This window comes from Podarcis tiliguerta, assembly GCF_965153285.1.
Source record: "Podarcis tiliguerta genome assembly, chromosome: 2".
Classification (NCBI taxonomy): domain Eukaryota; kingdom Metazoa; phylum Chordata; class Lepidosauria; order Squamata; family Lacertidae; genus Podarcis; species Podarcis tiliguerta.
In genome coordinates, this window is record NC_139535.1 from 572,915 (window position 1) to 587,176 (window position 14,262).

Genomic DNA, 14,262 nt, shown 5'->3' on the forward strand with positions numbered 1-14,262 from the left:
ATGGTGCCTGCTCTGCTGCTCTGCTGGCTGACGCTGCCTCTCAGTCTGATAAAGGGGTGCAAAGGGGGCTAATGGAGGTTGTGTCAATCCCTCAGGAGGACCGTGGTGGATAAAGTCAGGACCCACCATGGGGGGCACAGGGTCTCCTTCCTCCTTGCTTCCCAGCCCCCAAATGCCGGGGTTTGGGGCCAAGGAGTGGGGCTGGGGGGTTTGCGGAGGTGCCATCACTTCAGGGGGTCGTGAGGTGTGGCAGGTGGGGGTTTCATCTGGACGTCCATCGTGTTTCCCTCCGAGTCTTGAGGGGATACTAGAAATTCCCTCAGACCTTGGTCAACCTTGAGATTTCCTGTCAGTTTCCCCCAGAAACAACAAAGGGGGCAAAGGAGTCTCTTAGGGAATCCTGGAGAGTTTCTGTGGAGAAAAGGGCGGACATTTTTTCTCCTCAGAACAGGCAGGGAAATTTGTGAGGAACCTGGTCAGAGAAAAGGGAGCCTCCCTCTGCCTGAGGTGTTTCCCGCTCTTTCCTCCTGAGGGAGCCCAAACATGAGGAGAAAATGGCTTCCCTGTGGAGACTGGCATCCTTCCCTCCTCAGGGCCTGAAGGGTCAAGGAAGGGATGCCCAGGGGGGCAACGGACTCCATGTTCCCACCTCCAAGGGGCCCACAGTCAGATAAATGGAGGGATAGAAAATTCCCTCAGGAGTTTTAGTCACAGGAGGATTCAAAAGATGTTTTTTTCCTCCCCCTGAAAAGTTCACATTTGTGGAAACACTGGAGAAGGCATTTGGCTCTCCTGAATAGCCAGTTTGAAATCAAATTCATAGTAGAATCACCTCAGGAGACCATGCGGTGTGTGGAGGGTTTTCCCAGGGAAAAATGGCTCCCAAATGAGTCCCCTTTGATGACTGACACACAGACTGGATTGAAACAGACTTTTCTTGCTTTTATTAGGATGTTTGTGGGGTAAACCACCTTGGGGTGTTAAATGGTTACATTAAAATGCCTTAAGGTGACCCAATGACCCAAAGGTGGGGAAGTGTTAGAGGTATGACTGAAGGTCACCTTCTTTCAGGTGAAGTCGTGTGGAAATGGGCAGATCAAACCCTTTTCTCACAGCCAGGATTGTCAAGTGTGGCGCTCCTTTAATGCTGAAATTTAAAAGAAATGAAATAGTTGAAGGACCACAGAAGGAAGCTGAAGAAAATCTTCACTGGTGCGACTCAGAGGAAATACTCTCAAGGCTGTGAAATCTGCTTCTGCCTGGAAGTGGGTCAGGTGAGGATCCCAGTCAGAGGGCTGATCCTTAAGATCACAAAGGAGCAGGATATTTACAGAGAAATTGACAAACTACTCTCCCTGAGGAGATAAAGTCAGCAGGGTGAGGGGGAGGGGGGAGCAGGGACTATCTCCGAAAACGGGACTCATCCTCCGTGTCACAGGGCTGTGGGGAGAAGCTTTCAATAAATATATTTGGCCATTTAGCATTTTATGGAAGCGTAGAATTGGAGGGGACCCCAAGGTCATCTAGCCCAACCTCCTGCAATGAGGAATCTCAAGGATCAGGCTCCCCATCAGGGCTTGAAGGACCAGTCCTTGCAATCTCTGACGAGATTCATGGTTGTTTTCAGGGACAGCTCAGGCTCCTCCAGGGAGATTCAAGGCACAAATTCTCTAGCAGAGAGGTGCAAAGAAGGAATCAGGTTGCCATAACTTGCAGTCAACAAGCGGAAAGGGAAACAGAAAAAGAAACTTTCCCCCAATGACCAGCAAGCAACAGAGGTGGGGGAGGGGTGGACACTGTCGTTCTTGATCTGTGACTCCTTCCATCCTCCTTCCAAGGAGGTTTCCACCTCTGAGCATGGACAGAGGGCAACTGGCAGGAAGAACAGAGCTTCTCCACATCCCAGGATCCCGATGGAGCAGCGAAGTCTAACTGATGAGTCCTGCAGGCAGAGAAGAGAGAGACAAGCCCATCACTGTGGGGTGAGGAACGGGGAGAAAGGGGTCCAAGAATCCCTGGCAAAATTGGGGGGACACTCCATAGAGTGGCCATCAGATATTGTGAACTACAATTCCCATCGCTCTGACGAGGGCTCTGAGGAGGGAAGGAGGAAGAAGGAGGGAGACTTGGCTGGCTTTGGCAGTGGAGAAGAGGAGCTTCAGAAGAGATCAAGATCTGTCTAGATCAGAAATGGGGAACCACAGACCCTGGACCAAATGTGGCCCCAAGTGCCAAACGCCAGCCCTGGTCTCCTCACTCGGCCTCTGCTAAGGAACTTTGCTTGACTGTCTCCCAGGTGGGACATTCCCCTGGAGACCCCCTTCCAGGACAAGATATTGGAGTGTGTGCATCAGGGGACGGATTTGTCCATAGAAAGCCCCTCCCCTCTGTTCTACAAGGAAGCCATGGCGGGGGCACAGCAAGAAGCCAGGAGAAGGGGGTTGGGGGAGGAGGAGGAGGAAGATGGAAAAACAGAGAGGAAAGTTACCTGCAGGCTGAGGAACAGCTTGCCCTGGGAGAGAGAGAAAAGAACAGAAAGATTCAGTCAGCACCAGATATCCCCCAAAATAGCTTCTCTGAGAACATGTCACCCCCCAAGATCAAGATGACACACTGAAGGCACAGCTAGGAACTCCCCCCCCCCCAAGATCAAGATAACACACTGAAGGCACTGCTAGGAACTTTCCCCCCTCATTCTATGGAGTATGAGGGGGTGAAAGAAGAGTCTTTGTATGAAATAAATATTTCCTTCCCGATACAGAAACAGCCCTGGGGAACATCTTGCCAACTAACCTCTTCCCCATTACCCAATGCCCCCACCCCACAAACCCTCCCATATTCCTTCGGCTGCCTCTTTTGGGGCTCTGCCTTGCCCAGTTGATTTATTTCAGACACACAAGCAGCAAAAAGACCCAAGAAAGATAAATTCCGCCTCTTGACTGTAAGTGTCTCAAAGGCCCTTCGCTCAGCAGGGAGAGAGAGCCTTTGACTTACTGCTGGGACCAGGAAGCTGCAAAACCTCTGTGTCCTTACTCTGCTCAAAGGCTTCAGAGCCAGAGATGCTTTTGAATTTCTACCTCATATGTTGGATAGGAGGTTTAGGTCTTCATCTACAGATTTAAACCTCAGAGCATCTCCATAAGAGCTGAGGCTCCATCTGAGACACCAAGAGGGACCTCCTAGGAGTGGAGAAGGAACAGAACCCTCTCCAGATCCTCTGCCTAAGAGGAGGAGGGGAGCCTGGAGCCCACCCCAGCCCCACACCCCACCCTCCCTCTCCCCCTGGCACCCCACCCTCACCTAATGTGTTCTTCAGGTAAAGGGCGAGTCCAGTGGCCCCAAAGACCAGCCCCAGCACAATCCCCACAATCCCCGTCCACATCTTGCTCCTGGCAGAGTCCGACTGTGGCTCTGAAGGAAGAAAAAGTCGTGAGTGGGGGAGCAACCCATCCAGCCCCCCAGGAATGCCCCCCCCCCAATTCATTGGGCAGGAGATGGGTCAGGGCTGGGAAGGCGTCCTACCCCATTTCACCGTGACGGGGCCTTCGAAGCTGGCGTGCTCCACCTGGCAGGTGTAGACGTCTCCACGTTCTGGCTTTGTCTCCAGCATCACCTCAATATGGAAGGTCCAGTCCCCGTTCCGGATGAGGTCCGTGGTCCACACTTTGGGCTCCTCCTTCCCGTTCCTGAACCACTTGATCTGGATCCCCGCAGGGAAGAAGCGGTTCGCGGTGCAAATCAGCAGAGTGTTGTGTGGTGAAGATTCAACGTTGTCTGTGGGGGTGATCTTCACCTTGGGCTGGACTGTGGGAGGGAGATGTGGGAAGAGGGTCAGAGATTTAGGCAGGGAGGGACCTGGAGGCTTCAAGGGAGGGAGGAGAGGGGAATGAGGGATCCTCTCCCACCATCCCAGTGGACAGATCAGGGCTGTAGCTAAGGGGGGGGGCTAGCCAGGGTCTCAGCCCCGGGTGAAGCCTCTAGAGGGGCGCCACTGAGGCTCCTAGCTTGCACGGGCTCCCCCCTCCACCGCAGACCCTCTTGGTGGCTCCACAGTCTAAAAGCATCTGCTGAGTGATGCTGATCTGCAAGGGGAAACGGGGAAACCTAGAAAAGGATCTCCCATTCCCTCCCCCCCCCTCTGTTTTTGGAACTGTGTGCAAAAGAGAAATCCTGGAGAAGGTTGCTCTCCACGCAAAGTTGAGAAGGGAAAGTTTTCTTTTTCTTTCTTTCTTCTTTTGCTTCCCTTAATGTCTCAGAGATGAATTAGAAGTGGGGAAGAGATCAGAAAATCCCCTCCTGCCCTTTTGGGATCAGAAGCACTTTGGACGGCTGCTTGCTTGTGTGTTCATTTTGTGTGTGTGTGTGTGTGTGTGTGTGTGTGTGTGTGTGTGTGTGTGCGTGTGTGTGTGTATCTCTAGAAGGATCTCTGAAAAACAGCACATCAATCTTTATGTGATATGGAGCAGGCATGTCCAACTTTCAAGAGACTGAGATCAACTCCGACTATAAAAAACCTGGCAGTGATCTACCAAAGCGGTTGAACTTTTTTTAGGAAGCCAACGTTGTTGAGCTTTGGGGGGGGGTGCAGACCACAGGATCCCACCCCCCGCAATCTACCTGTTGGGCATCCCTGATATAGAGCATATGTTATTCAAATCCACAAACACCCCCCCCAAGTGATTATCATAACTTTCCTTTCAATATACTTTTGATTTAGGGATGACCCCTGGAGAACTGGGGGGGGGGGTTGGGGTTGGGGGGGAGCCTTGTAGCTGAAAATAGTAATGAGTGGGTGGGAAGGAAATGGACCATGTTTATAATAATTATTATTTAATCCTGAGCGTATGTGATTTGAGATACTGTGGTTAATTTCTAACCCCCCCCCCAATTTAAACACCCCGATTCCCTGGGAAACCTAGACGTATGGCAGCCCTACGTGAATCCATGTCAGGTGTGCAGGAAACGACATGCTAAGGTGTCACAGTTAATAATTGGGTAATTTCCAAATGACATCATTTTGCACTTTAATAATGTTCAGGGTTTCTGCTTGAAATGTGCTCTCTCTCCTCCCCCTGAAAGGCTGCCTATTCCCCCCCCCCCCGCAGCCCCCCACTCTAATGCAGTTCAGTGTTGGACTGTGTCCTGGGTTCAAATCTCCCCTGGGCCTTGAGTCTCCTGGGTGTCCCTGGCCAGCCCCTCCCCTCAGCCTGGCCTCCCTCACAGGGTCGTTGTGGGGGTGGAATGAGGAGGGGGAGGACCATGGACATCACATGCAGTAAATGAAGTTTAGCAAAGTTTTTGATGTTCTATTGTGCTTTTAATTCTGTTGGGAGCCGCACAGAGTGGCTGGGGAAACCCAGCTAGATGGGTGGGGTATAGATAATAATAATAATAATAATAAATCATTACTTCTATTATTGTTGTTGTTATTGTTGTTATTTTTATTACTATTATTATTATTGTAAATACTGCAATTTTGTGTTGCAAGCTGCCTGGAGACCTACAAGTTTCCTGCTTGGCAGGGGGTTGGACTGGATGGCCCTTGTGGTCTCTTCCAACTCTGTGATTCTATGATTCTATAAGTATAGGGTGGGATGCGAATTTAATAAATAAATAAATAAACGAACTAAGAGAGACACCGTCCACATTGCAATACACGAAACAGTTTGTGATGCTTCCAGGGACACAGAAACTCTGCCAGGAAAGGCCCCTTTATCTCTCTGAAAAGCGGGAGGGGAGGGGAGGGGCCGGGGGGGGCAGCAGCGTCAAGGTCTTCGAGGGGAGAAAGTCCCGGGTCCGCCCCACGCCCCCCCCCCATTTGGGGTCCTTCTGGGGTCCCGTTTCCCATGACGCCCCCCCTCCCCCATTCCGGACTCACTCACCGCCCCGGGCCTGGGAGAAGGGCTCGAAGATCCCGTAGTCGACCCGGCAGAAGCGATCCACGTTGGCCATCTCGCTCCGCAGGACGTCCTTGTCCTGGTTCAATCTCTTGACGTCGGGCTCCGTCAGTTCAGCCACAGCCACAACCTTCCCTCGGTCGCTGTCGAAGTAGAAGAGCTCCTGCCGGTCGAAGAAGAACCTTTCTATGTAGTGGATCCGCTGCGTCCCGTTGGAGAAGTGGCACTCGGACTTTCTCTGGTGCAGGAAATGCTCTAGCGGGGGGGGGGGAGAAAATTGGGGGGGGTGGAGACTTCCGGTTCCCTTAAGGACGCAGTTCCCACGATAGCGGATAGTTGCAGCTGCCGGGCGGGAGAGAGATGGTCCGTCTCTCTCTCTCTCTCTCTCTCTCTCTCTCTCTCTCTCTCTCGTGTCACGAGATCCCATGGCGGGGGGGGGGGAGGCTGAGCAGGGAGACCCCCCTTTCACCTCCTCCCGAAGGAAAGGGAGAGAGCGGCAGGAAGGCCATTGTGGAGAGGGAGCCACAACCTCCAAGACCCTGGACCCCATGGGCGTAGCCAGGATTTAAGTTGTGGGGGGGGGGTAGAACTGAGCTGCCTGCTTTATTTATTTATTTATTTATTGCCCTCCGGCTGGAAGGGGAAATGTTGGGGGTGGGAGAGAGACCAGGAAAAGGGCGAGATGCCGAGGAGGGCGGGAGACGCTTCACTGCAACCCCCCCCCCAACAAGACCCCCTCTACCGGGTAGACCCGGTTTCACTTTCGCTTTCCCTGCCAGAGCGCAGGAAGCGACGCCTCTCTACGCAGGAGCCCAATTCAGCACCCAGAGGGCCCCGAGGCGGGGGGGGGGGGGCTGGGAGTGGGGGGAGTGTTTGCCGTTCCCTCCTGCCCCTTTGCCCCCAGTGTCCTGGAAGAAGCAAAGATCCTCCGTTGGGAAGCAATGATTCTTCAACATCAGCTTCTTTGACTGGTCATGTTGTGCGGATGCCTTGTGATCCTCTTCCAAAGGAACTACTCTAGTCCTAACTTAAAAAAGGAAAGTGCAATGCTGGTGGTCAAGAAAAGAGGTTAAAAGATTCTCTCAAGGCAAATCTAACAAAATGTAGTATATACACTGACAACTGGGAAACACTGCCCTGCGAGTGCTCCACTTGGAGAACAGCCTTGACCAAAGGCGTCATGGACTTTGAAGACACTCGAACTCAGGACGATACGGAGAAACGTGCTTGGCAAACCCTCAAGGGATCAACTCCCGCCCGGAAACCTCTGTCCCCACTGTGGAAGGACGTGGGGATCCAGAATTGGCCTCCACAGTCACTTACGGACTCACTGCTAAGATCATGGAAGACCATCTACGAGGGATCTTTAAAGGAGCCCCACCGATGGGGGTCCCGCTAAGCGGAGTTTCCTCTTCCTTCTCCCCCCATTGCAGAATCTTTCCTCACCTGGAGGCGCCTCCACGCCCAGCCCCTCCGAAGCGGAGACCACCAGCATCCCCAGCAGGAGCCCCCCAAAGGCCAGAGGCGCAGCGCCGGAGCCCCCCATCCTTCTCTCTTCTTCGCCCCCAAATGGGACTTTCTCCGCTCAGCTCCGGGGGAAACTCCTGCAGGCCCCGCCCACTCCACCGCCCCGCCCCGCGAGCGTCCAATCCGCCTCCGAGCCCAGGCAGCGTCATCGGTCGCCAGGCAGGGAACTCCTGGAAAGAGCATTCTCAAGGGCTCTCTCTGCTCTCGCTCGACCTGCAAGTTCCTCTTTGCCTTCGCAGCTGCTTCTGAGGTCTCCATCGTTGTTGCGTCGCGTGTGAATCAAGATCTTCCCCAGAAAACCTTTGGGGGGATATAAAGCTTAACAAGAATCTGTCAGTTCCATCCAAAAGTTTACTCTGGCAGCAAAAAGGGAAATTTCAGACTCGGGCTTCAAAACAGCGAGATGCGCTTTTCTTCTGCTGCGTTTTAAGCCGCTAAACCTTCGTTTCCTTCATGTATCCGGAAAGAGGAAGGAAGTTTCAAGGGGGGAATTGAGGGAGGGGGCTCCCCCTCTTGGCCCCCCAGCCTGCATCCCGAGGAGACCTGGCAGCCCCCCAATAAAGAGACCCCTCCCCCCAATAAAAGCCCCCTCCAGCCCCCAGCTCCCCTTTGCAAGAAACATCCCTGGCGCTGGTGTCTGAGGAGCCCCATGAAGAAACACACAGGGGGGAGACAGAGAGGAGCCCCCGCAGCCCCTTCCCTGGAGGAGACCCCTCCCCTCTTGGGGAGATCCAGCCCCCCCCCCCCAAATGCTGCTGTTTTCGCTCCGTCTCCGGCTGAGGCTCCTGCCTGGGGCTGGTTTACCTGGAGACAGGCTGGTCATCGCCAGGGCGCTTTCTCATTGGCCGAGCTGGCAGGGACTTTTCTGCTCCGCCAAAGCCGCCCCCTGGCCGCCCCCGCCCCACAGCCACTTGGAGGGCGAGCATCCAGGAGGAAGGGGCAAGGGACACTTGGGCTTGAATCGCCCCTCGCCCGCCTCGGCCCAGGAAGAGCTGCAGAGATGGAGCCCAGAGGAGGAGGAAGAGGAGGAGGAGGAAGAAGAGGAGGAAGAGGAGGAGGAGGAAGAAGAGGAGGAAGAGGAAGAGCCCTATGCTGCCTCTGGGCGACCCTCCTCCTCGCCCCGCCAAGGGGGGCCGGAGCCCTGAAAGGTCGGGGGGCGCAGGAGGGAGGGCGAGATGTCTGGGGAGGGGTCCCAGGAGGGGGGCTGGGGGAGAAAGACTGCGCCCCTGGGCGTTGCTGGTGGGCAAAGGAGGAGGGGTCTCTTGGGCTAAGGGAGGAGAAGCCCCCTCCCCCTGACAGGTGCAGAAGCTGCGCCCGGGAAGACGGAGGGATGGGGGGAGGAAGGGACGGCCCCCCCCCCACGAAAGAGTGCTGGGAGGTGCGTGGAATGGGAGGGTGACGGGCAAGGAGGATTTGGTTCCTCAAATAAGGTGGTCCAAAAAAAGAGAGAGGGGAAAACGGGGTGAAAACAGCACTCCCCCCGCCCCCACCTAGCTTAGAAGATCGGAATCTGTTCCCCTAGCCTTTCCTGTTACAAGGAGGAAAAGGGAAATAAACCAGAATTATTAGTCCTCTCAGTGGGCTGCCACAGAGACCTGCCTGGTCCGGAGGAAGGAAATTGGACGCCCCCAAAACACGAGGGAGGGGAGGGAGGATCTGAACCCTCAACTAAGCTGGTCCGGGGGTTAAAAAAATAGAGGGGGGAGGACTGGATGCAAACAGCACCCCCCACCCCCCACCCTGCCTTCCTTCAAAGTTCGGGATTGTGCCTCTTGCCTTTCCTGTTGGGAGGAGGGAAAGGGAGATAAAAGAAGAATTGTTCTTTCTCCTTTATAGACTAGGCTGCCACAGAGACCTGCCTGGTTCAGAAGCCCCCAGTGGTCGCCCCCAAAAGGGACCAGCCCCCCACATCCCTAATGCCCCCCAAGACAGAATGGTCTCTCTCCTCCCCAGCAGCACAAAAGGGGCCAGAAACATCGGTAGACCCTAAAAAACATCTCTGAGCAGAACCCTTAAAAACTCCGAGGAAATCCTTGTATTCTTGGTTTCACTTTGGGGCAAGGAGCTCAGGGCAGAGCTACATCCTTGCTATACTCACAACAACCCTGTAAGGAGTCAGGGATTGGTCTCTCGAAGGATTCCTACAACTTTCTATCTGCCAGAGTCACCCCAAACACAAATGCCCCCCAGGATCACCTTTCGCTGCTGTGATGGCTCGGAAATGAGGGGATTTTCAAGTCTGTGTGTATGGGAGCAGATGAAGCCCCCCCCCCCGTCTACCTTGAGAGCCTTCCTGGTGGTGGCCCCGTTCCTAGCAATGGGGCAGGTTCTCCCTCATCCTGCTGCGGGGTCCTCAAGCCTCCCTCTCTCCTTCCCCCCCCCTGCAGTGGAGGACACCCTGGTGGAGCTGGACTTCTTCCAGGAGAGCTTCCCTTCGGAGAAGAAGTCCGGGGAGTTCCTGCTGGAGTTTGACAACGAGGAGATCCTGCACGTGGACTGGGAGAAGAAGCAGAACGTCTGGAGGCTGCCGGACTTCCAGCGCTTCACCAGCTTCGAGGTGCAGGGCGCCCTGGCCAACATCGCCGTCATGAAGAACAACATGGAGGTGCTCATGAAGCGAAGCAACCGCACCCGTGCCCTGAACGGTAGGACAGGCGAGGGGGGCAGGGGAAAGAGCTGGGGGGCAGGCAGGGGGTGGTCTCTTGGCTTCTGACCCGGAAGACCCTTCAGGACCCCTTTCTGCCTCCCCAGAGGGAACTCTGCTCCAGGGAGCCAGTCCCTGGCTGACGGAGACAGGCTAAAAGGGAAGGGAAGCCTGATGGGAGGGGCAGCACTGCACTCTGTACAAGCTCAGAGGCATTCCCAAACCTGAACACCAAGTGCAAAAATACCCACAGCAGCTAATTGCTATGCTTTCCATTTCTAGACTGCTTCAAATGGGTTTTAATCCCATTTCTTTCTCCATCTCCTTCCTCAGTTGCTCCTTCGGCCACTGTGTACCCAGAAAATGCCGTGGAACTGGGGGACCCCAACGTCCTCATCTGCTTTGTGGACAGGTTCTCCCCCCCAGTGCTGAACGTCACCTGGCTGAAGAACAACGAGGTGGTCTCTGAGGGCGTGGAGGAGACAGACTTCTACCCCAGCGTGGACAACACTTTCCGCCAACAGAGTGTCAGGCATACTAATTCATATCTCCACCCCACTTACCCAAAACCATTCACCTCCCTCTCCAGCTTTTGGAGAGAGCCTTACTCAGTTCCGTGCATTGCACTGCAGGAATACACCCCTCAGGTGTTTCCTTAATCCCAAAGAGGATTCATCCAGCTTGTTGGGGAAGTTTAGCTGTGAAGAGACCCCAAACACCTTTCTCGTCCACATAAAGCAGGGTTGTATCTGTCTGTGTAGAGGAAAATATCCCTTCTTCTTCCGCAAAACTTTCCCAATGGCTTCTGTGCAGCCCAACTGCTGTTTATCATACATGCTCCCATATTTCCAAAAACAATGAATAAATCTTACAGTTTATTGATTTGTTTCTAGTGCTGTTTTCTCTGCCTATAAGCTCTGGATATATTTATTATTTCAAAATGAAAAGGTGAACCGTTGAGGAAATGGGTAGCACTGCAACCAGAATGTCTACATTGACCCCTCGTGTCTTTAGGCCCATATTCTGGTAGATAAAAGAAGACTACGGAAGCCAGCTAGAGCAAAGGGACCCTTATCAGTCTGATAACCCAACTCTTCTGGTCCTCAAGGCCTGCTGTGGGTTGTGTGAAGAACCAAACCATTATCCCACAGGACCCATGGATTCCCACTCTGGGTGAACAGAGGAGAGAAACAGAACAGCCCATCCCCTTGTCCTAAAATGCCTCACCAGAGCAAAGCACCTGCTCTTCCTGAGACTGGACTGAGAGTTGGGGAAGAGAGGGAGGAAATGTGCAGAGACCCCCTCCAAATTCAGGGTGGATGACTGCATCTCTTCTGCCAGGGGGACCAAGGGGTGTGTTTCACGACAGGGTGCAACCCAGTCAGCTTGGCCAAACCTCCATCATGAGTTGACTGTGTTGCCTGAAACATGCCTTAAAACCCTCAGAGAAGGATTCACTCTTTTCCGGTAGCTCCCTGTCTTGCCCCTATTTTTGTGTGCCTCGTTAAGATAAATTAATGCAAGGAGTTGTTGAGCTCTTTCTCCCCCCCCCCTTGCAAGAGTCTCCAGAAGGTAAATGACACCACCGAGTGGGGTTTGGGAGAGGCGTCCTTCCTGGCGCCAAGCCTGGAGCAGGAACATCTCAGAGGCCAACAGACAAGGCCCAGCTTGCTGTGCAATCTCATACCTTCTTCTGGATCTCAGGTGGTGGGATCCAAATTGGGGGGGGGGGGAGCCAATTAATGCAGCAAGACAGAAGGCAGAGTTTGGCAGAGGGGCAGGGCAGGAGTGCCGCCAGGGCAAGACTTGGGGGCAGAAGGCCAGAGCCCCAGTCGGCAGAAGGAGAGGAGGCCCCTCAAGGCTGCAGGCCTGACTCTCCACATCTGGAAGCAGCTGAAGTAACACCTGCTACCAGTAAGGGGGGTAAGAGTCGGACTCTAGCATTGCCAGGAAACCCCAATTGGGCAAGAAGGGGCCCCTGAGCAGTGATCCTTCCGTATGGCAACAGTCCTCAAATCTGGGATAAGTCTGGTCTGGTGCAAGTGAACAGGGGCCTCCACAGCAGGAGGGCTGATCCCCAAAAGTCAGAAGTTGGAGAAGGGCTGATCCAGAGGGAAAGAGTTAGGGAGAAAGTGGGGTGCGGGTGGCCTGATCTTTGCAGGCTGTCTTCCTCCTCCTTCCTCCCTCTTGCCTGTCAAAGGCTCCTTCTCCCCTTCAGCAGCCCAGGACACAGTCAGAGACCAGCAAGTGCTGCACTCGAAGGGGTTTGGCAAGAGCCACGCGTTTCCTGCCCAGCAACTGATGACCAGGCAACGTCTTGAGCTGTGATTGGCTCAAGCCTCCCCTTGAGGAAAGTCCCCAGCAGGACAACACTATAGACCCCCCCCCCCAAGCAGCAGCAGCCGCAGCAACTCTGCTTTACCCCTCCCCCAACCCTGTTTTGTGCTTCAAGGCAGAAGTGGAGATTGTGACATTTGGGTTCCCTTGAAACAGGAACTTTTAAAATAAGTAGTTCCTTGGAGCAGTTCTGGCTTTAAGATCCGCTTCAAAGAATTACAGGGGGGGGGGGGGCGTTAAGATATTCTCCCCACTGTCAATAAACATCCCATGTAAAATACTCTAATTTCTATTTTGGGGCTTTAATGCAAAACTGCAAATGGCAGACCCTTCATGTTCCAACAACAACATTTGCAAGCTGTGAGGTTGTGGCAGCCTCTGCATTTTGCCTTTTGCTTCAAAGAGGAAGGAGGGAATTTTATCCCAGCAATCAGGACCCCCCCCCATAGTGGGAATTCTCTGCATCTTGTTTTTCTGAAGGAAAAAAACCTTCAAAAAAGGACCAATCAAATAGGGTGTGAGCATGGGCACAGGCATGGGGGGGGGTTGGACAGCTGCCCCCAATCAATAAAGATCAATTAAAATACAGTACAAAGCAAACTGAGGATCTGAACACCTAACAAAAGGCTTAGAATCATAGAATCATAGAGTTGGAAGAGACCACAAGGGTCATCGAGTCCAACCCCCTGCCAAGCAGGAAACACCATCAGAGCACTCCTGACATATGGTTGTCAAGCCTCTGCTTAAAGACCTCCAAAGAAGGAGACTCCACCACACTCCTTGGCAGCAAATTCCACTGTCGAACAGCTCTTACTGTCAGGAAGTTCTTCCTAATGTTTAGGTGGAATCTTCTTTCTTGTAGTTTGGATCCATTGCTCCGTGTCCGCTTCTCTGGAGCAGCAGAAAACAACCTTTCTCCCTCCTCTAGGTGACATCCTTTTATATATTTGAACATGGCTATCATATCACCCCTTAACCCCCTCTTCTCCAGGCTAAACATGCCCAGCTCCCTTAGCCGTTCCTCATAAGGCATCGTTTCCAGGCCTTTGACCATTTCGGTTGCCCTCCTCTGGACTCGTTCCAGTTTGTCAGTGTCCTTCTTGAACTGTGGTGCCCAGAACTGGACACAGTACTCCAGGTGAGGTCTGACCAGAGCAGAATACAGTGGCACTATTACTTCCCTTGATCTAGATGCTATACTCCTATTGATGCAGCCCAGAATTGCATTGGCTTCTTTAGCTGCCACGTCACACTGTTGGCTCATGTCAAGTTTGTGGTCAACCAAGACTCCTAGATCCTTTTCACATGTACTGCTCTCAAGCCAGGTGTCACCCATCTTGTATTTGTGCCTCTCATTTTTTTTGCCCAAGTGCAATACTTTACATTTCTCCCTGTTAAAATTCATCTTGTTTGTTTTGGCCCAGTTCTCTAATCTGTCAAGGTCGTTTTGAAGTGTGATCCTGTCTTCTGGGGTGTTAGCCACCCCTCCCAGTTTGGTGTCATCTGCAAATTTGATCAGGATGCCCTTGAGTCCATCATCCAAGTCGTTGATAAAGATGTTGAATAAGACCGGGCCCAAGACAGAACCCTGTGGCACCCCACTAGTCACTCTTCTCCAGGATGAAGAGGAACCATTGATGAGCACCCTTTGGGTCCGGTCAGTCAGCCAGTTACAAATCCACTGAGTGGTAGCATAGTCAAGACCGCATTTTACCAGCTTCTTTACAAGAATATCATGGGGCACCTTGTCAAATGCCTTGCTGAAATCAAGGTAGACTACATCCACTGCGTTCCCTTCATCTACCAGGCTTGTAATTCTGTCAAAAAATGAGATCAGGTTAGTCTGACATGACTTAT

The 14,262-nt window shown here is 53.1% G+C and overlaps 2 protein-coding genes and 1 pseudogene across 3 annotated transcripts in view; 2 read left to right on the forward strand and 1 right to left on the reverse strand.

Moving 5' to 3' along the window:
- LOC310670852 (HLA class II histocompatibility antigen, DR alpha chain-like) overlaps positions 1 to 10,950 on the forward strand; it is a 43,148-nt gene extending 32,198 nt beyond the window's left edge. The window contains exon 6 of the mRNA XM_083426658.1: positions 10,595 to 10,950. The gene's annotated coding sequence lies outside the window, so the exon portion shown is untranslated. The remainder of the gene's footprint in view (positions 1 to 10,594) is intronic.
- On the reverse strand, positions 1,469 to 7,588 carry LOC310670795 (H-2 class II histocompatibility antigen, E-S beta chain-like; annotated as a pseudogene). The gene is made up of 6 exons (XR_014515505.1): positions 7,344 to 7,588; positions 5,883 to 6,152; positions 3,523 to 3,804; positions 3,301 to 3,411; positions 2,489 to 2,512; positions 1,469 to 1,942 (listed from the first exon to the last, which is right to left on the reverse strand). The product of XR_014515505.1 is annotated as an H-2 class II histocompatibility antigen, E-S beta chain-like (transcript).
- Positions 8,358 to 12,396, forward strand: LOC310672067 (mamu class II histocompatibility antigen, DR alpha chain-like; the record flags this gene model as incomplete). The annotated part of the gene is made up of 6 exons (XM_083428616.1): positions 8,358 to 8,433; positions 8,491 to 8,572; positions 9,812 to 10,069; positions 10,402 to 10,595; positions 11,099 to 11,183; positions 12,269 to 12,396. Exons 1-6 carry the CDS (start codon positions 8,425 to 8,427, stop codon positions 12,394 to 12,396), a joined length of 756 nt encoding a protein of 251 aa, XP_083284742.1. The 5' UTR covers positions 8,358 to 8,424.
- Between the last annotated feature and the right edge of the window lie 1,866 nt (positions 12,397 to 14,262).